This window comes from Miniopterus natalensis, chromosome 5 (assembly GCF_054644295.1).
Source record: "Miniopterus natalensis isolate mMinNat1 chromosome 5, mMinNat1.hap1, whole genome shotgun sequence".
In the NCBI taxonomy this organism is placed as follows: domain Eukaryota; kingdom Metazoa; phylum Chordata; class Mammalia; order Chiroptera; family Miniopteridae; genus Miniopterus; species Miniopterus natalensis.
Genome location: NC_142085.1, coordinates 54,082,997 through 54,103,726, shown reverse-complemented (window position 1 = coordinate 54,103,726; position 20,730 = coordinate 54,082,997). Strand labels below are relative to the sequence as shown.

Here is a 20,730-nt window from a genome sequence, read left to right as displayed (position 1 = left end):
TCTGGAAGATAAGATTATTGCTCTCTTTTTCAGCCCCTCTTCCATATCCCATCATGTAAAAGCATATTTCCCTGATACCCTTACAATATAGTCATAATTTCAGTTACATCATTGTGCAGTGTTTTAATTTTTGACTGAATAAAAACTATTCATAGGCTAAGTTGTTTTCTATATTAACTTTTCTTTCTTACAAAGCATTTTATTTTTCATGTAGTTAATAATCACATTAAAAAAATTGAGATAATTGTAGATTCATATGCACTTGCAAGAAATGATAGAGAAAAATCCCCTGTATATTTTGCCCAGTTTCTCAGTGGTCACATTTTATGGAACCATAATATAATACACTATCACAACCAGGATATTGACATTGATACAGTCTTATTCATGTCCTGTTTTACTTGTTTACTTGTACCCAGTTTTACCTGTGTGTGTGTATGTATATTAAGGTCTGTACAGTTTGATTGCCTGTGTAGGTCCATGGTTCCACTACTGCAGTCAGTATTTTGAACATTTCTAGTTCCACCAAGATGTCTTGTGTTACTCTTTTTTTATAACTACATCTTTCTTCCCATTAACCCCATGCCTAACCCTTGGCAACCACTAATCTGTTTTCCTTTTCTGAAATTTTGAATATTATATTAAATGGAATCATAATATGTGGAACCTTTTGGGATTGGCTTTTGTATGCTCATCATATTCCCTGGAGATTTAGGTTTTTGTGTGTACGAATAGTTTGTTCTTTCATATTACTGACTAGCATTCCTTGGTGTAGATGTACCACTGTTTAACTACTCACCTGTTGCAGGACATCTGGGTCATTTCCTGTTTGGGGCTATTGCGAATAAAGCTGCTATAAACATAAGACATTAGTGTACAGGTTTTTTGTGCAAACATAAATTTTCATTTCTCTAGAATTAATGCACAGGCATGCAGTTGCTGGGTTGTATGGCAGTTTCATGTTTAGTTTTCAAATGTACTGCCTAACTTTTTCAGAGTGGCTGTTGCATTTTGCAACCCCACAGGAGTCTAGTTTTTCGGCATCCTCACTAGCATTTGGTATTGTTAGTGTGCTTTTTATTTTAGCCATTATGATAGGTGTATAGTTATATCTCTTGTGGTTTTAGTTTGCATTTCCTAATTGCTAATGTTGTTGAACATCTTTTCATGTGCTTTTTAACCATTTGTTCATCCTCTTATAATAGTTCATGTCATTTGTCCCATTTTCTAATTGGATTTTCTATTTTTTTTTTTCTCGATTGATTTTTAGAGACGGAGGAGAGAGAGTGAGGGAGGGAGAGAGGGAAGGAGGGAGAGACAATGCTTTGTTGTTGCACTTATGCATTCATTGGTTGATTCTTGTATGTGCCTGACCTGGGATAGAATATGCAACCCTGGAGTATCGAGTTGGTGTTCTAACCAACTGATGTAAAGAATATGACATCTACTGTGTTAGTTACTTTTTAACTTATATTTGCTTCTGGGGAAGGAAAAATATTCAGTGCCTTTTTTCTAGGGATAAACTATTCAGAGTCCAGGATCATCTAACAAGCACAGTATTTGGTGATCTTAAGTCTAAACTTAATGAAGTGCTTGATTTTGAAATACATGGTGGTGTAACCTACATCTTGATGCATATTTTTCCCCATATAAAAATACAGGAAAAAAATAGGCTTAAATTTTAATTTTAGTCTTTAGAGTGTATTTTATCCTCACAATTGGGAAGTAATATCATTATTTATTTGCTGTTTTTATATGACACACTCTTGCATAAATGTTAAGTAACTAAATGGCTACACAGATACACTGGCTGGCTGTGAATGGGCGGACAGAACTACTTCATGACCTCGTACAGCACGTCAGTGACGTCGATGTTGAGGACGCAATGGGGCAGACAGCGCTGCATGTGGCCTGCCAGAATGGTCACAAGACGGTAAATTCAGCTGTGAGAACTTTATGTTACATGTGCTTATTTTTGAAAACTGAATTTGTGGAAAGTTTTTCACTGTGCATAATTGGAAACATAAAGCATCAAAACAAAATCTTGTTAAAACATTTTCTGCATTATACAGACCTTTGATTAATGTATTTTATGTGGAAAAAAGGAATAGAAAATAGTGCTTTTAATTCTGTTTAAAACATTTGTCATTTGGATTTCAACTTTATTTCTGATTCATAGATTTTTTTAAATAGCTGAATATATTAAAATTTTAAATGTAGTATGTTCACATTTAATTTTAGCAATTATGTTTCGTTCTCGGTTTTATCAACTATTTCATTTTTTCTTTTAGTTTTTACTACTAAGACTCAGTTATTAGGATTAGATAGTAAAGTGAATACTGACAGTGCTTAAATAGTTCAACTTGGGTTATCATATTTGTTTACTGTCTTGGAATATTATGCAAACACTAGAATGACAGTTTTTTTTTCTGACTTTAGATTTCTAAAATCATGCATTTGTTTTATAGCAATACTTTTTTGTTATTCCTGTGTACAAGCATTTGGCTTTTAAAATTGCTAATGGTTTTCTTTCTCATTAGGAAATTTTGCTGCCTTCTATAAAGGTTGTTAACTTAAGATTATAGATGAATTTCTGCTTTGCTGTAATTTTCTGGTTACTTTCAGGTTTTTGCCCCACATGTGCTATTATTGATAATAGAATGTTATTTACTTCCTAACCATAACAATAACAACAACAAAGACCAACCCAAAACAAAAAATCACCACCAATAACTACAAAGATAAACGATTTGTTTGTTTATATTTATTTTTTTGGTATACTGTTTGAATCTTCTCTTTTTTGGAAGAATTCTTAGTGGAATCCTGGGTTTCCATCTCTGCAAACACTTTCTTCCTAACCTGTGTTCAGGATGTAGGATCCTGCATGTTCAGAGGCTTTCAGTATGACCTCATTTCACAGAATATTTCACTTCTTTAAAATAGTGAGGCTAAGGTTGACATTATCTTATATTCAATAAGAGTTTGATAAAAGGAGGGATGTAGGACTGTTTTTTTTCTTACCTGGAATTTTTTCAGAACATCATTGTTTGTTTTAATTTTTTTGTCTTTTATCATCTGAAAACTAACCCAGTGTTTTCAAGGAGTATTCCTTCTCATTAGTTTTTACTTCCTCAGAGTCTGGACTATTAAATTTAAAAAATATTCTGTATGATAAAAAAACTATCTGAAATGTTCTACTCTTGAGTGGCCCGGGTTTTTAAGTGACTCTTGCATATTAGAGAATGAGTCCTGCTGGTAGCTCTCACAGGGCAGAGCAGCATCTACTTTAATAAAAATACTGTCTGTTGTAACAGATACGTGGAGTGTCGTGTTCTAAGATTACAAACCCTACCTGTTGCCCAGAAACTTGTGTAGGAAAAAACTGGGATTCAGATTAGAAATGATCTACAAAAGCTAATTTTAGCTGCCTTGAATCAGTGAAGAGGCAAGAATTACATAGAAAATCTTGTTTCAAAACATATGCATTACAGACTGCATTAGAAATTTAGAATTGCCCTCTGAAGTTATTGAAAGGTAGTTAGTATAAGTATAATATATTCCATATGGTTCACAACCTAAAGCAGGTGTGGTAAAGTAAGGGAGAATTCCTCATAGCCAAATGCCTTTGAAGAATTGTATTCTCAGAAGATTTATAGGGAGCCTGACTTCACTGTGGTGATGAGTTTTACAGGGTGAGATTTTGCAGATATAGTAGAGGAGGAAGTGTACAAAAAACCATCCTGACTTGTGGTTGATTGTATTAGTGAGTGAGATTCCATTCTGTCATAGTTGATCAGTTATGATTATCTGCAAGGATCATATACAGAATGTTTAAAACTGTTTTCTGAATCATTGAATTTATCTTTAATCCTTCTTCAATTAGGGCAAGAAGGAATCTTGAAAAATTAGTCTATCTTCTAGCCTGTGTTGACAGTTGTGCTAATATTACCTGTGTCTCATAATCACTCACATATTTCTGGTCCGTGTTCAAAGTTCAGTAGATAAGCATATCCTTTTATCTTGAGTTGGATATGATTTATTGGGTTATGAGATCTGATAAGTTATTACAGGTTAGGGATTATTGATTTTTTTTAACCTTTTGTATATCTTTCCATAAGTTGAATACTGAGTCTAAATGCTTTTCAGGTATCATAGTGACTTATTTTAGTGGCAAGTGAAAATAGCCTTTTCAATGTCTTAAAGTAACCAGTTCTTATGTAAAGTCATTAAAAGGTATTCAAAACTGGTGTCCATGTAGACATAGGTTTCAAGATTTCAGTTTATGTTTAAGGTTAAAAGCTTGCATGTTGATTATGTATTTTTATAAAATGAAATATAAAACTTTAGAGGGGGAAAGAAACTTTTAAAACATTTTAAAAAGCATATCATTTCTTTTCAAATTAAGGAAACAGATATGATAAAGAAATACTCCAAGTTCCAATCTGATCTCATTTTAGGGTAAATCTCAAAGGGGCATGATATGATTTTGAATAACTGGCTATGAGCTCCTAAGCTTTGTAGAATTTGTAATTGAATACTATATTTTTGCTGTAATGACAAGAAATGCCTTTCAGATTTACATTATTTTTTTAAAGTTAAAAGATTTGGTGTATTCATTTTTGTCATAACTGAGAAATTAATAATCTTTGCTATGATTTCATATAATGCCTCTGTTTCATTAGCAGTAAACCAAGGTAAAGGTCTCATCATCCTCTTGCTGGAAGGAAGTGGTTTGGGTAGTTGAAGAGTACATTCCGGTCTTTTATTTGTCCTTGGAACATAATAGCACTGTGATTTCAAACTACTTCTATTCCTATTTATAAGTGATGAGGTCAAAGAAATGATCATAACAGTTCCTGAATAATGTATTTCTTTATAACTTTCCTTAGGTCAGTTGTTAATTAGTGGTAGCATACTAAAATTATGGCTTGGCTTTCATTATTGATTTAACAAATCATTCCAGAGTTTGATTATTCAGCTGGCTTATTATATAACCTTTGGCAGCTTTTTCTTCCCCTGCCTTATGTACCTCCTAAGGAATATTCTGTTTACTGATTACATAATTAAGAAAAGTGTTGTGAACACATTGGAAGACACTTCAGAGCACTAATAGTATTGACACTATTACTGCCATTATTAATATGGATGATGTGATTCTGCAAGCAAAGTATAGAGAGCAGTCTCTGGATCCTTAATTGATTTACTCTTGTGCAGTAAGCTATTGTGTTGTTTGAGTTTTAATCTCACTTTTAGAAAGAGTAGTGAAACCTCATATTATTCTACATGGCTATAATTGACTCCAGATTTTTTGTCTGTATTGAATGAACTTTTTGGTACCTTTTTTTTGTTTGTATTTAGTTAAATTTTATTAATGTGTTGAATTGCCACAAATAGTGGCTTACTGTTTTCCTGGAATAGCTTGGGTTTAGAAACCCTAGAGAACTGTCATATGGTTCAGTCTCAATTTACATAAGTTAGAGTACACAGCAGGATTAGTATATGGATGAATTTCAATTTACTTACAAAAGAAATTTTATTTATGGCAGAATAAGTTTTATATTGCTTAATTTATACAGCTGAATATGAAGCTTCACAAACATATAAAATAGTAGGTGAACCCTACTTAGAGTAGATTTAAGCTCCTGAAACTTAAAAGCAGTCCTTTGACCCGGAATTATAGACTATCTTTGATAGAACTAACTGCATTTTTTTGCTGAATTTGTAGGCTTGTTAAGGAACAGTGCTCACCTATGTTCAGTTAGCTCTCTTAATATCTTTAAAAAAAAAATCTTTATCGTTGAAAGCATTACAGATGTCCTCCTTTTTTCCCCCATTAACCCCCTCTACTACACCCATTCCCCCCCAGGCCTTCACTACACTATTGTCTGTGTCCATGAGTTATACTTTCTTTTTTTAAAAAAAATATTTTTAATATGTTTTTGATTTTTAGAGAGAGAGGAAGGGAGAGGCATTGAGAGATAGAAACATCGATGAGAGAGAAACATCATCAAATTGGCTGCCTCCTGCATGCCTCCTGTGAGGATTGAGCCCACAACCTGGCATATGCCCTGGCTGGAATCGAACCATGAGCTCTTGGTTCCTAGGTTAATGCTCAACCACTGAGGCACACCAGCCCAGCAGGTTATGCTCTCTGGATAGCTTTTAGCCAGCTTCCAAGCTTTTCCTCCAGAGATTATAGGACAACCATGCTTAACGGAAAGCTTTTCAAAAACATTAATTGGATTAGCATTGAGGCACAAAGGTGGGTAGACTAACATTTCATATTTTTTGTATTTTTAGGTTTAGAGTAATTTTATTCTAATGTTAGACTTCTCCTTTATCACTTCTAGGAAATTTGAGCAAATAATAGAAAGTTCCCTTTTTCTGATTTTTTTCACACAACTGGGTAATATTAATTTTTCTTTTTTTCTAGATATTACATAAGAGGTCAAAGTCTTGATAGTTTTATGTGGACAGCTTTCTAGAGAAGACCTATATAAACTAGTCACTGATTAGTGAGTTGGCTGTTTTTCTTAGTGCTTAAGTTATTTATGCATTGCTATTAAGTGATTTCATCAGAGTTTTTTTCTAATGTTCAGAATTTTTAAAATTTAATTAAATTTGTTGGTTAATAACACTGGTTAATAACCAGAATTCTTTTCAATAGAAGATGAAACAAAGATGCTTGCCTTTTTCTGTTGTTGTTTGGTTTTTTAGCAAATGATAGTACCATAATAGATTTTACTTGTAGTTTTAGTATTGAGTATCTATTCCTTTTTACTTTGATCAGTGTTGTTTAGAGCGTTGACATTGATAAAGTAGAGCTGCCTTGGATTTCTTACTTTGTAATTTATCAGTGTATTGGGCACAGGTGGTCTTTGTTAGTCACTGCCTTCAATTAAATGACTTCTGTGATTGACCCAAACATTAGCTTTGCACATTAGTTTTCTACTCAGGATATTGTTTTATCACTTGAAAGGTCATGAAGTCTGTTGAAAATGTGTTGTTTCTTCCTAAGAATTTCTTGAAGGCCATATGAAAATCCCTTTCAATGCTTTTCCTTCAGGGTTCCTTCCCAGCAGTTTCTTACTCTGTGAGGAAGAAGATGCCCTCACTTGTAGGTTACTTAGGAATAGGAGAATAATTGTGGTTGTTTAAGGGGAGGATGGGATTTCAGGTTCCGAATTAGTTTAAAATCATATTTTGTTGATCTAAATTAGGCACATAAAATGATTTCAGTTTAGTGTAGTGCTTATGTATTATTATGTATTGTAATAATTGGAAAAATATAGGTAATCAGTTAGCAGTCACAAATATTTATGTTGGTATACTTTTGCATGCTTACATTTACTGCATTGTAAGCTGTTGAGCTTAATTTTTGCAAGTAAATGAGAAGCCATAAAATTTTGAAAACAGAACTTATGAACCTTGTAAATCATACTTATGTTGTTTTGGAATTAATGGCTTATAGTCAGTTAAGCAGACACAACGCAGATTTCACAGAAGTATTTGTGTATAGAGGTTTAGGGATGAGAAATTTGCACACAAAAAATTGAATTCAAATCTGTCATTCAGGTTCTATCTATTTTTCTGGATAGATTTTCTTACCATTTAGCACAGTGTATATTTTGTTTATTTCTTTTGTGTCCTGGTCTTCCTCTTCCACTACAGTATAAGCTTCATAAAGGCAGAGATTTTTGTCTCTTTATTCATTGCTGTAACTCCAGCATTTAGAATAGTCCCTAGCACATAATAGACTGAAATTTCTGTTGAAAGGTGGAATGGACTAGTCAAATGCAATACCATTTTTTCCCTGCCATTTTCTTTCCATTTCTGAGTGTCACTTTTTTCTTTTGTACCTTTAAGTGCAGTGAATATTGATAGTGCTGATTCTTATAAAAGGCCATTTTTGACTTTTTGGATCTATTGCTGAAAATCTTTGCTTTTGAGAATCCCTAGGGGTTTTAGTAGTTGAATCTAGGATTTATTTTCTTGGATTATGTTATTGCCTTATGCTTTTCTATATAGTTTAAAATCTTCAAGTAGTATTGTTTCTTCAAATGCTTTTATGTATTTATTTATTTAATAAATACTCAGTTTCAGCCCCTGAGTTTTACTGGTTACAAAGTTATTTTACCCTTTGTGTACATATAAGTCATTTACATAGACTGGAATTTTTAAAAAAATTGTGATTTAAGTTCTTTGTGACTTTCTTGCTCCTTTCCCATTATGCCATTTAATCTATAATTGAATTCAGCATTAGACTTTCTCTTCCTGTTTCAGAGCTTTTACAAAAACAAATCTGCAAACAAACTTTTAATCACAAAGATTGATGATTTTTCACTCATTTCAGTGTTTCAAAAGTGATTTTTTATTCTTCACATTAAAATCCCTTTATGTATTTTCTAGCTTTACCCTGAGGGAAGTGGGTTTTTCTCCCTGTTTGTCTTCAGGTAACATTTTATCTACAGTCCACAAGTGAAGCTATTGAAAACTTTTAAAAAATATGTTTTGGTTTTTTTTTTTTTTAGTAGTTGAATATTTCGAGGATCTTAATTGGGATGATTTTGTTAAAACAGAAAAGCAGAGAGATTTATAAAGGGAAATATAATGATGGAATGAGCTATTTCCACTTTCTTAAGTGTTTTTCTCTCACAAGAACAGAAAGAATTTCTACTTTGTAGAAATATTCTTTGTAGAATATTTCCTATATACAAGGATATGATAGGAACATATGACAGTTCATTTTGTAAATCATGCTTTCTTGCTCTGGTTTGCACCAGGTTTGTCTTAGCATTTTGTTGAAGAGAATGGTAGAGGAATATATTAGTCTAATGGCTAAATTGTTAAGCTCTACAGTATAAATAAAAATAGAGAAGTATTACAAAAAGTATATGGTTCTATTTAAGAAGTAAACACAAATAGCTGCCTAGGCTTTTATTTAAAAGGGAATTATTAGAGCATCTTTGATTAATGTAGCTTATGAAGATATGCCAAATTAGTCATAATTTATTTAGCAATCTGAATTCAGGAAAATTAGAATTGCTACTTTTTGGTAAATAGCATAGTGGTCATGAACATGGACTAGGTTTTAATTCCTGCTTCCTTGTTTATTTGTGTGTTGGGTTGCACATTATTTGACCTCTTTGAAACTCAGTTTCCTGCTTGCAAAAGTGGAGAGAATATTGACTTCCTCACAGGATGTATTAAATGAAATGATAAATGCTTATTAGCACAGTGTCCAGGCACATGTTAAGGCTATTCATTTTATTATATAATTATTTAGTTTTAACAACTATATAATTTTTATGAATCCATAGTTTGTTTTATTAATAATTACTTTATTTCAGCTTCTCTCTGGATTGCTAGGTTTTAATTGCATATTATATATTTTTGATATATTTGCTTTCAGCTCTCTGAGCCTTTGAGAGATAGTTTATTGTCTGTAATTTCTATAACAATTAGTAAACATTATTGCTGCTATCCATCTCCCATTTTGGGACCATACGGAGAACTTCTAGGTCAGAAATCAAAAAGGGGCAAGCCATGATCAAAAGGCTCAAATAGACCTTATTTTATAAAATGACCCACATGCTTATTTTTCTTCTCTTTGAAAGCTGTACTGGACAACTTGTGCTCAGTGTAAAGGAATTATATAGCTGATAATAAAGTTTTGTGTAATATTTCTATTATATTACATAGATTACATGGAGTATATAGATTTTAGAATTCCTCTTGGGATAGAAGTAAATTCAAGTAGCGATACAAGAATAGTATATTTTAAAATATTTTATCAAAACCTTTGTAATAATAATAGTCCCTTGAACCATCAGTCTTCTTTGTCAAGTCATGATCACCAGGCAACAGTATTCAACTCTTTTAGCTTTTCTTATGATACCTATTTCTAAATAGCATACTTCTGCTCTTTCTCAATTCATGACTTTTAGATATCACTGAATCAGTTCTTGTTATGGTGCGTGAAGGCTTAACTCATTCAAATCCTCTTCCCATGCCCTCTTGCCCAATTTCTAAAATTAATTATATCACAAATTTTGCTTAGACAATATTAGTTGTATATATAGTAGGTAAATATTGTTTACTGCTGAGTTCAGTAGTGAACTATAATAACATTTTCTCTCTAGGGGACTATTTTTCTTAAAATTAATAATTGACTTTGCACAATTTTCTTTTTATTAATCAGTAATTCTTCCTATATACGTCTACAAAAATATGAGCTGAGAGGTGTTTCAGTACTGTTTTCTACAAAGACAGCTTCATTAGATAATATCAGTTTCATTCTTTTTCTCTAAGCCTGGAAATTTCCTACTCTCTCCTGTGTTCAATCTTCAGTATTCCGGATTCCACATCTTACTCTATTTTAGTGTAGTCCCTGGTTTTGGAGGAGGGTATCATCCAGTGGCCTCTTGAGAAAGGTACATTGAAGGTAATTTAAAAAAAAATCTTATATAGGTAAGCTTTTCTGTTGTTTATTTTTTAAGTTTAAAACTATATATTTAAGTGATAGTGTGGCTAGCTGTAGAATTCAACATTGGAAGTCACTTACCTTACAATTTTGAAGGCATTTTATCTTTTAGATTCCAGTGTTGCTGTTGAAAAGTTTAATGCCAGCCTGATTTCTAATTATCTCTGAAATCATGTACCTCCAGTATTATGAAATTTCACTTTGATGTGCCTTGTTGAAGGTCTTTTAATTTATTAGACTGGGTAGTTAGTGAGCCTTTTTTGTTTGTTTTGTTTTGTTTTAGAGAGAGAGCCAGAGGAGGGGGAGAGAAACATTGATGTGAGAGAGAAACATTGATCAGTTGCCTCCCATACATACTCCAACTGGGGATCAAACCTGTAACCTGGGTATGTGTCCTGGCTGGAAATTGAACCCAAGACCCTTTGGTGCATGGGATGATGTTCCAACCAACCGAGAGCCACACTGTCCAGGGCTTGATGAGCCTTTTCAATCTCACAACTCATGTACTTCAGTTCTGGGGAATTTTTTGGTATTCTTGATTACTTCTCTTGGTCTCCCACCTCTTTATTTTATTTATTCCCAATTTGTACAATACTATGTCTCCATGGTTTGATCTGTTAATTTTCTCATTTTTTGTTTTTTTTGGTGGTTGTTTTATTTTCTTCCTTGTAGAGTTTTTCAACATTGTCTTTCTAAACTATTGAATTTTTGCTTCTTCTACATTTTTAGTTATTTTATTCTTTGAATATTTTTCTCCCAGGATCTTGTTCTTTTGCCATGGACATAATATGTTTTTCTTTTCTTTCTGAGAGTATCTGTTCCTTCTCTAAATTTTTGTTGTTGTATCCTTTGGTTCCCTTTATTGTCTTTATTTTTCTGACTTACTTTTTTTGTTTAATTTTTGTTTTTCATGTTAGAGACCTGCTTCAGGTGTCTCTCAGACATTGTCTCTCCTTTCATGTGTAGTGGTGATGTACTACAATGTTGGCTGGAAGCACTGCGTACATTGCAGGGTTTGGTGACTGGCTTTACTCTATGCCAAGATTTCTCAATCATGGCACTATTGAGAGCTTGAACTTGAAAAGTCTTTGTTGTGGAGGCTTTCTGTAGACTTATTGTAGGATGTTTAGGCTTATCTCTGGGATCTACCCACTAGCTGCCAGTTACCCTCTCCCTTCCCCAGTCATGAAAAAAAAAAAATCTCCCAGCATTACCATATGTCCCTGGGAGAGAACTGGGCTATTTTACTGGTGACTCTGTAATGCTGGTGTCTATAAAACTTTTCTCTGTGCCAGTCTCCAGAGAGGGAAGTTTCAGTCTCCTCCTGCTTGGTGTTCTAAGCCTGACCACTGGATTTCTGGGAGCTCAGTGCAATATAGGGGTGGAGGTTTTCAGGCTCTCCATCTCTGCTCTTACCTGTGTTTCTTGGCTGTCAGTGAGAACCTACCTATTCACTTTGTCCAAAGAATAAACCTCCCTACTTCTGAGACAGTATAAGGAGGGTTCATAGTTAACTGTGAAAGAACGGTCCTTGGGGAAGGTCCTGGGGGAAGAATGGTCTTGGCGGAAGGTCCTGGGGGAAGGTCCAACAGTTTCTCTTATAGGCTTTCAACTATTGCTACTGTTTTTAGCTTTATATAATTGTTCCTATCTTCCATGGTACTTGGTACTATCAGCTGCCGTATGTTTTGTGTGTCTTGTAGCAAGAATAGGTGATTTGTTGTTGGAATCCCTGTTTATAGGCACTTAGACTTTAGCTGTCTTTGATCTGCTAAATCAGTTACTATTCCTCCAATTGCTTGCTGTTTTCCCAAAACTGATTGGTTTACCTAGTATGCTGCTGGTATTCATTTCTGTTCTTTCTTGTGGGTTTTTATAGTCTTATTATTTTACTGCCATTACTCTAGTTTTTAGAGCAGCAAGGAAGATGAACGTGTGTGTTCAGCCAGAAAGAATATTAAACAGTCTTAATTCCAAAAACTTTTAAGTTTTTGCAAATTTTTTTTTTTTTCAGGAGAAATTCAAATGAGGATCATAGGAATACAACCAGAAAAGATTCTCTTTTTTTAAAGTTTTCAGGCCAACTTTGCCCAATCCCTAATCATCAGATATGTATTCTTAAAATTTTGTATTAGCTTACTTTTCATTAGTATTGGTCAGATGATTGCAGAAGTAAAGCTTAGGGGACAGAGTATATATGAATGATGATCAGAAAAACTGAGTCAGTACTGGCTGTTAATAGCAAAAGGACTCTTAGCTTTTTAACATTTTGCACTTTAATAATTATGCTCTTTGACTTTGAGACAGATATAGCTCTGGTACCTATTTTTTCTTTTTAGAGGCAAAACTCTGGTTTTTAAATTTAAATATTTAGAGCAGTACTGTTCAATTTACTAGCCACATGTGGCTGTTTAAACTTAAATTAACTTTAAAAGAAAATTAAAATTCAGTTCCTCAGTTGTATACTAGCCAGATTTAAAGTCCTTGGTAGCTACATGTGTCAGCTTTCCTAAAGCCTTCCCAGGTTAACACAGTTTATGTTACATTGATGATTCCACATTTATTGGATAGTGCCTGAGAGACTCAGAATGTTTACCAAAAGTTGAATTCGTTCAGCCATCACAATTGTCATGTTCTTCCTTGGTCTTTAAAGCTTCAAGTTGTGGCAGGAACTTTCCTTATATGGATTAAAATTGTGATGATTGTGTCTTTGTTTGACTTTTCTGGCTTTACTTTTAATTGTTTCTTTTCTTCCCAGACAGTACAATGCTTGCTAGACAGTGGTGCTGATATTAACAGGCCAAATGTATCAGGAGCCACTCCATTGTACTTTGCTTGCAGGTATGATATTTTATATTTCCAGATGCTGTCATTTAAGAATGTTGTGTATATACTATATTCCCAAACACAAATACTTCTGTATATATTTTCTAAGTATCTCTTGTTTTCCCATTAATACTATGCTGTTTTTTAAGATGAAGTATATGGTTGTTATGGTTGTTATTTAACTGCATGAGAAAAAGTATTTTTTATTATATTGCCAGTGTTTTTATAAGGTATAAGTGGAGCTTTTGATTTATTTGATTATTTAATTTTACATTAATTACTTATTAAGTAATAAAAGAAGACATAATCCAGTAATTTCCATAGTTGTCTTTATTAAGATCCAGATCAATTCCGGTGGGATAAGCTATTAAAGCATGTCTTGGTCCAGACCCATGCTTTGCTTTCTCTGGATTTGTAACTTTAAAAAAAAAAAGTGTTTTCATTGAGTTCTAGAGAGAGAGGAAGGAAGAGGGAGAGACAGAAACATCGATGTGAGAGAAACATGGAGTGGTTGCCTCCCATACATGCCCCGACTAGGGATTGAACCTGCAACCTAGATATGTACTCTGACCAGGAATCGAACCCTCAACCTTTTGGTGTATAGGAAGATGCTCCAACCAAGTGAGTCATCTGGCCAGGGCAACACTAAGTTTTAATATAGCAAACATTGGATCTCTTTGAACAAAGGTGGTTAAGCAAGTCTGATTAAAATTGAAACTGGAAATTAAATTCATGTTATAGCAAGGTAATAGATATGGAATATGGTTCATTTATAGGAAGATGTTTAATAGTATTTGCATTATCTAAATATAGATGTACATTAAAGATGTTATTTTCTATATATGGTCTCTGATAAATGAAAGGGAAAGGAACGTGGGAAATAAACCAAGTTGACCCTGCAGATAAATTATAGGGCTTGAAGATTAAAAAGCTAAGTTTAGGCATATTTTTATTGGTTGAGAGGTATTACTAGATATATTATCATGTGTCTGTCTTAAGGATCAGCTATCAAAAGAATTTTTAAAAAATTTTGAATTAAATTCCAAAGGTATTGAGATATATAGGAGAAAGACCCTAAGTTTTGGAGGCAGCCCAAAGCTTTACAACTTTAGTCAAGTTTTTTGGTCTCTGAAGCTTTGCTTCTGTGTGAAATGGAAATGCTGATACCTGCCTTGTGGGACTATAAGGAGAATTAAATGAATTGGCTTAATATAAAGCATCCTGCAGAGTATTTTACACCTAGTAGTTGGTAAATGCTCACCAAACTCTAGTGCACTTTTCCACTCCCCGGTGAGCACAAACTTGTGATTTTCTCCTTCAGTTTCATTGCTATACAGGTTTTTCTCCCATCATACAGACCTTTTCCTTTTTCCTTTGTATTACTCCTATTCTAATGCTGAGCACTAATAAATATAGTGCTTTTGTGAGCGAGTCATTTTTAGACTGATTTTGACCTAAAGTTATGATAGGAAGTACTTTCCAGCCACTTTTTTTTCTAGTTATTTTGCATAAAACATAATTTATTCACTTTCTTTCATGTGTACTATAGGCACACGTTGGCATTTTAGAGGTCTGTAATAAAGTGATAGAGGCCGGCTGACGTGGCTCAGCGGTTGAGCGTTGGCCCATGAACCAGGAGATCACAGTTTGATTCTCGATCGGGGCACGTGTCCGGGTTGAGGGCTTGATCCCCAATAAGGGGCATGCAGGAGGCAGCCGATCAGTGATTCTCTGTCATCATTGATGTTTCTGTTTCTCTCTCCCTCTCCCTTCCTCTCTGAAATCAATAAAAACAACAAAAAAAATAAAAAATAAAGTGAGAAAGAGGTAATATTTGGCACACGGATTTGTAGCAACTCCTTTCAGTTAGTGAACTCAAAATCAAAATAGCCACACGGAACAGCCCACAGACTCAAAATTGTAAGCTTTTAGAATAGGAAAGAACAAGTGGAAAATACGGTCTCTTTGTTTCATAAGTAGTTCCTAAAAATATTGCAATATATGTACTATATGCACTTCAGCCAATTTTTCAGATCATGTCACTGAAAGAGCCTAAAGTAGGAGAATAAAGTGCTTGAGAGATCAGTTGAAGTGTTTTAGAAGCATTAGAGGTTTCTTATTAGTTAAATCTTTGCCAACTTCTTAGTTTCCAGAAAATACATTGGCATATCCTTAAAGAGGTTATTATCTCAACTAGTAGAAAAAGAATAAGTTGAATTGTAAAGAATATTCATTGAGCAAATGTTTGCAGTTATTTGAACTGAAAAATCTTTCATGCAACACTGAGCATTCTGTTACAGGGTGTCCTAATCTCTTGCAGTATTCAGATACGGCACCTGAGGCCCTAATTGTGTTATGCAGATTCTGTATATAGTTAGCTATTGTTTCTTGTTTTTAATTTATTTTTGAAATGAAGTGTTACCTGATCATTGATGAAATTTTACTGTAGTTTTAGAAATTCCCTCATCTTTTAAAAATGTCAGAGTGATATTTTTTTCTTTATATTACTTATCCTTTTTGCTATGTATATATATGGTGCAAAATTAATTATTTTGAGACTTTTTAAAAACCACATATATTGAACAATGTCCCATTTGTGCATGGTGATCTTAGTTGTTCATACTCTGTGATTCCTGTCATATTGTTTTCAAAGCATACATACCTCTGCACCTGATAGTATACACTTTTGAGCACTAAATTGTTTACTATTTGAGGGTAAACTGTATGTTTATTCACCTTGGTGGAGCAATATGATATAAATGAAGGATTTTGGAATCAGACAGATCTAGATTCAAATTCTGCTCTGCTGTGTAACTCTTGATCTTGAGCAACTATAGTGTACTCTTGCGTTATAGTTTTCTAAACTGAAAAATGGAGTGAATGCTTATTTTATAACAGTGTCAGGATTAAATCAGATTTTGTGCAAAGATTTGAATATTATGCTGTCATCTGTAGATCCCTAAATAAATTAAGATTCAAGTCTCTTTTGTTATTTTTTTGGTAGTACAGCACCTTCTTAAATAGCTTGTCAAATCAGTGGTATCTAGAGTTAAAACCTGTAATATATTTCAACAGTCGTATTGAGTACATGTTATAAGCTAACTACCATGCCTAGTGCTATGGGACAGGTGTATTGTCAAGAAATTTACAGTTTAATTGGAAAGGTTGGACACATGAATATTGGTTTTTTTATTTCCTGCTTTTTCTGGAGTAAATTAGATATTGTTCTTTTAAAAAACTTTTATTTTGTATTGGTTTTGGGTGTATAGTTTAGTGGTTTAGATATTGTTGTTAAGTTAGTTTGGACCTATTAATATTTGTATTAAGGAAGATAATCAGTATTACAATAAAGTATCAAGAGAGTGATATAACTATTATTATCTGCCACCAGATTTATAGTAGGATCCTATTTTTTAATCTTTAATTCCAGTTGGTCATAAATTATACTTTATGCAGTATCATTTTGTAAAAAAGAATAAACAGATTTTTAATTTTTGTGTAATCTTACTCTTTGTGAAATGACATTTCTTTTTAGGTAATGGTATTGTGGAAAGAGTATTGGTCTAGAAGACCAGAGATCTGAGTTCTAGTTTCACCTGTGCTTGAGGTAGTAACTTTTCTCATCTACAAAATAAAAATTTTTGATCAGATACTCTTCCAAATTGTATGACTTCCTTGGACATTTTGTAAAATTAGCTTTAAACTTTAATGTCCCTGAATTGTAAATTTATTTTTTATTTCCTGTATCTAGGATCAGATTAGCTTATTGAGTAACAAGACCTAGAGTCTAGTGGTTGCTACTCCCAAATAAACTGTCTCCTAGCTGAAAGAGCCATAGTTACTAATTTCACTCCCACTAGGAAGAGTAATTGGAGAGAATGGGGCATGTGGATTAAAGAGTTGTCCATTCTAGGTCAGATTGAATAGCTGTCAGCAGAAGCCCTGAATGGGTTGATAAAATGAAGATTGGAAACTAACTATATCTTTGGCTAACTAACTCCTCCCCTCCCGCTATTCTCTTACTTTGATATTTATTTTCTCTTTCCTTCATTTTTATTTTATTTTTTACCAAGTATTAAAGTGCCATAAAATACAGGGGTGGGCAAAAGTAGGTTTAAGTATCTACTTTCATTGGTAGTTGGTTAAATTACCAGCCACCATTACCTAAAAGATAAATCACAAATGAGGATACAAAATAATAATAATAAGAAAACTAATAATACAAATAATATAAAAATAAATACAAAAATAAATAAATAAGAACAAACTCTCTGTTCCATGTACTCACAACTATAAACCTACTTTTGCCCAACCGCTGTGTACTCCTATTTTGAATAATGAGGTGTTTTTGGATGTGTGTGGTAGGAAGACGTTCAGGTTAGAGTTGAGAAGGAAGTGACTGGAAGAAAATAGTGAAAGTATGACTTAACCTTGAGAAATGCTTTCCTGATTGAGGATGTAGTACAGATCTTCCTCTTAATCTTTAAAAATCCTTAATCCTCTGTTGATTCATATTAACTGCCCATAATTCATAGAGAAAGACCTTAAATTAAAACAATTATATTTTTAACTTGGTCCTTTTTTCTGTACAGTCATGGTCAGAGAGACACAGCACAGATTCTTCTATTACGAGGAGCCAAATATCTGCCAGATAAAAATGGAGTAACCCCTCTGGATTTATGTGTACAGGTATGTTGTTAATATATATTCTTAGCCCCTTACTTTATAATAGAGAGAGACTGGTAAAATCAGTTTTTCCTCAAATGAGAGGGTGGGTATAAATATTTTTATTCTGTGAAGAATATGCTCTTTAAAAGGAACTGTGATATAAGAAATATATATTGTTTTTCCCCCAATTTATCACATGAGAGCTTCTAAGACCCTTGGAATTTCCAGAGTGTAAGAATGTCTTTTCATATATTAATGAGATGACTGGTGGCTGAAAGCCGGTAGAAAGCTTCAGGATGTGAACTGGTTCCCAGAGGAGCCAACCATGTGATTATAGGGCAACCTCTCTTTTTTACTCCTGGGGAGAAAAGAGGGACTGGCACTTAAATTCTGTCATTTATGACCAATAATTTAATCAACCATGCCTATATAATGGAATTTCCCTAAACACCCTAAACAGTGGGGTTCTCTGGGTTGGTGAATATATATCCAAGTGCTGGGAGGGTGACATGCCCAGAGAGGGCATGGAAGCTCTGTGCCCTTTCCCACATACCTTGCCCAATGAATGAATCTTTTCCATTTGGCTGTTCCCAAGTTGTATCCTTTATGATGAATAGGTAATAGGAAAATGTTTCCCCGAGTTCTTTGAGCTCTTCTAGCAAATGATCAAACTCAAGGAGGGGGTTGTGGGAACTCCTGACTTACAGCTGGTTAGTCAGAAGTATGGGTGGCCTGGACTTGTGATTGCCTTCTGAAGTGGGTCACTCTTGTGGGACTAAGCTCCTAACCTGTACAGTCTGCAAGTTTTCCTTTAGGAACTTTGTTTTTAAACCTAGATAATTTTAAATATATTTTTTAGGGTGGATATGGAGAGACCTGTGAAGTATTAATTCAATATCACCCTAGGCTTTTCCAGACAATTATTCAAATGACACAGAATGAAGATCTCCGAGAAAACATGGTAATGTAATTGTGCTAGTAGCCTAAAATGAACAAGCTTTATGCATGTTTAGTGTATATGGCAGTTTACAAATATGTTTCTTAATTTTATTATTATAAATATTACAATATTATATTATTTATAAATATATTACAAATGATATATAAATAATGTAAATATTACCTATATTATAATAATATAAGTTTATTTAAAAATTTGCTTATTTGCATTATAGGGTAAGTATGAATTATATAATAATAAACTTTGTGCTAAATTTGGGCCCTCTGAATTTTCTTTCTTCTGGGTCTTTGGTCTCTCTTAAAGATAATTAGAATATTCCCCATAGCTAGAGGAAAAGAATCTAAGGAGGAATATCATGTTATGATTGGTAATCACTAGTTTATAGAGCTCTGTATTTAGAATAGCTCTACTCTTTGAAGAATTGCAGTATTTAAATTTCTCTTAAGTTTTAGAATTAAATTTTTATAAATAAACTTGGTGATTTCTGTTCTATTTATATTTTTTTATTGCTTTATTGGTGATTTTGAACAAAGATTTTATGTCTTCTCTATATTAGCTTTTGAATGTATCCAAGGCAAAATAACTGTAAAGGACTTGATTTCAGCTAACTGGCTTGGGGATATTTATTAAACTAATAGGTGCTTAATTTCTTGATAAAGTTTAATGGATTATTATTTAATCACATTTTTTAATTTGTAAAAAATTTAGCTACGGCAAGTTCTAGAACATTTGTCTCAGCAAAGTGAAAGCCAGTACCTAAAGATTTTAACAAGTCTTGCTGAAGTTGCCACAACAAATGGTCATAAACTGCTTAGGTAAGTGTTTCAAAATATAAACAGATCGATAGGTAGCAATATCTGTCAACTCTGTCTCCTTTTAGGCTTTTCTGGGAATAGTTTATTTTGTTGGATGCTTTTTTTCAGTGATAAGATGTTCTAAAAATTTGCTGACACATCATTGTATGTTTTGTTTTAAAGGACCAGGGCAATCAAGTTTTACTGAGGAGACTTTAGTTTCCCTAAAGAGACTACAACTAGAGACTTACTTAAGTGGATTTGGGCATATATGTCTAGAATTTTACAACTTGATTGCTTAGAACAGTCATGTAAGTAAATGTGCATTAAGAAGGATCAAGAAAGTAGTTGAGGAATCTTGATCACTAATATATAAAACTGGGTATAAGCTAGTGTTCAACCTCTCAGTACACTCTAATGATTCCTTATAAAATTTTCTCCTTGAACTCTCCCCCTTTCCAGTTCTTTATTCATTCCAAAAATTACATGGCTTTTAATAGCTCATCTCTAAGTCCATGGAGTTGATGCCTTTATAATATTTGCATTTATATATATTACATTTTCCTGCAACTACATTTCTTTGTATGTGGTTAGCTACTCCATTTAGAAATGGTAAGTGGTCATAGCTCACAGATTTTGTCCACTTTTAATTTGGATGCTTTCCACTTTACAATAGTCTTTTCATTTCTGTTCTTAATACATTGATAGTCTTAATAGTTCACGGTCTTCTCTTATGTCTGTTAGTTGCAACTAGACTTCTTCCTTCCAGCTACATGTTGCTTCTATAAATCAGCTACATTGTCAAAGCCATATGTTAGCCCTCTTTTTCTGTCTTCCCTTGGACTTTTCATATACTTTAGACCAGAATCACATTCTGAACTATTTACTCAGAAAGATCTTTGCTAGGCCCTTTATACTTCATGGTACCAAGGTCACATTCTTGTGTTCTTTTAGCCATTAAGTCTTTCTTCAGTAGTTTTACTCAGTAAACCATTTGC

General features: G+C 33.4%; 1 protein-coding gene across 5 annotated transcripts in view; it reads left to right on the top strand.

Annotated features, from left to right (window-relative positions):
- The window catches only part of HACE1 (HECT domain and ankyrin repeat containing E3 ubiquitin protein ligase 1), an 87,375-nt gene that overhangs the window by 18,016 nt on the left and 48,629 nt on the right, over positions 1 to 20,730 (top strand). For 2 of the 5 annotated variants that reach the window (XM_087817530.1, XM_087817529.1), the window contains exons 6-10: positions 1,802 to 1,933; positions 13,242 to 13,324; positions 17,902 to 17,998; positions 18,837 to 18,938; positions 19,647 to 19,753. In XM_087817530.1, the coding sequence (XP_087673656.1) occupies positions 1,802 to 1,933; positions 13,242 to 13,324; positions 17,902 to 17,998; positions 18,837 to 18,938; positions 19,647 to 19,753 (521 nt within the window). Of the gene's footprint in view, positions 1 to 1,801; positions 1,934 to 13,241; positions 13,325 to 16,877; positions 16,917 to 17,901; positions 17,999 to 18,836; positions 18,939 to 19,646; positions 19,754 to 20,730 lie in introns of those variants that run through there. The other 3 variants (XM_087817532.1, XM_087817531.1, XM_087817533.1) reach the window with 2 other exon arrangements.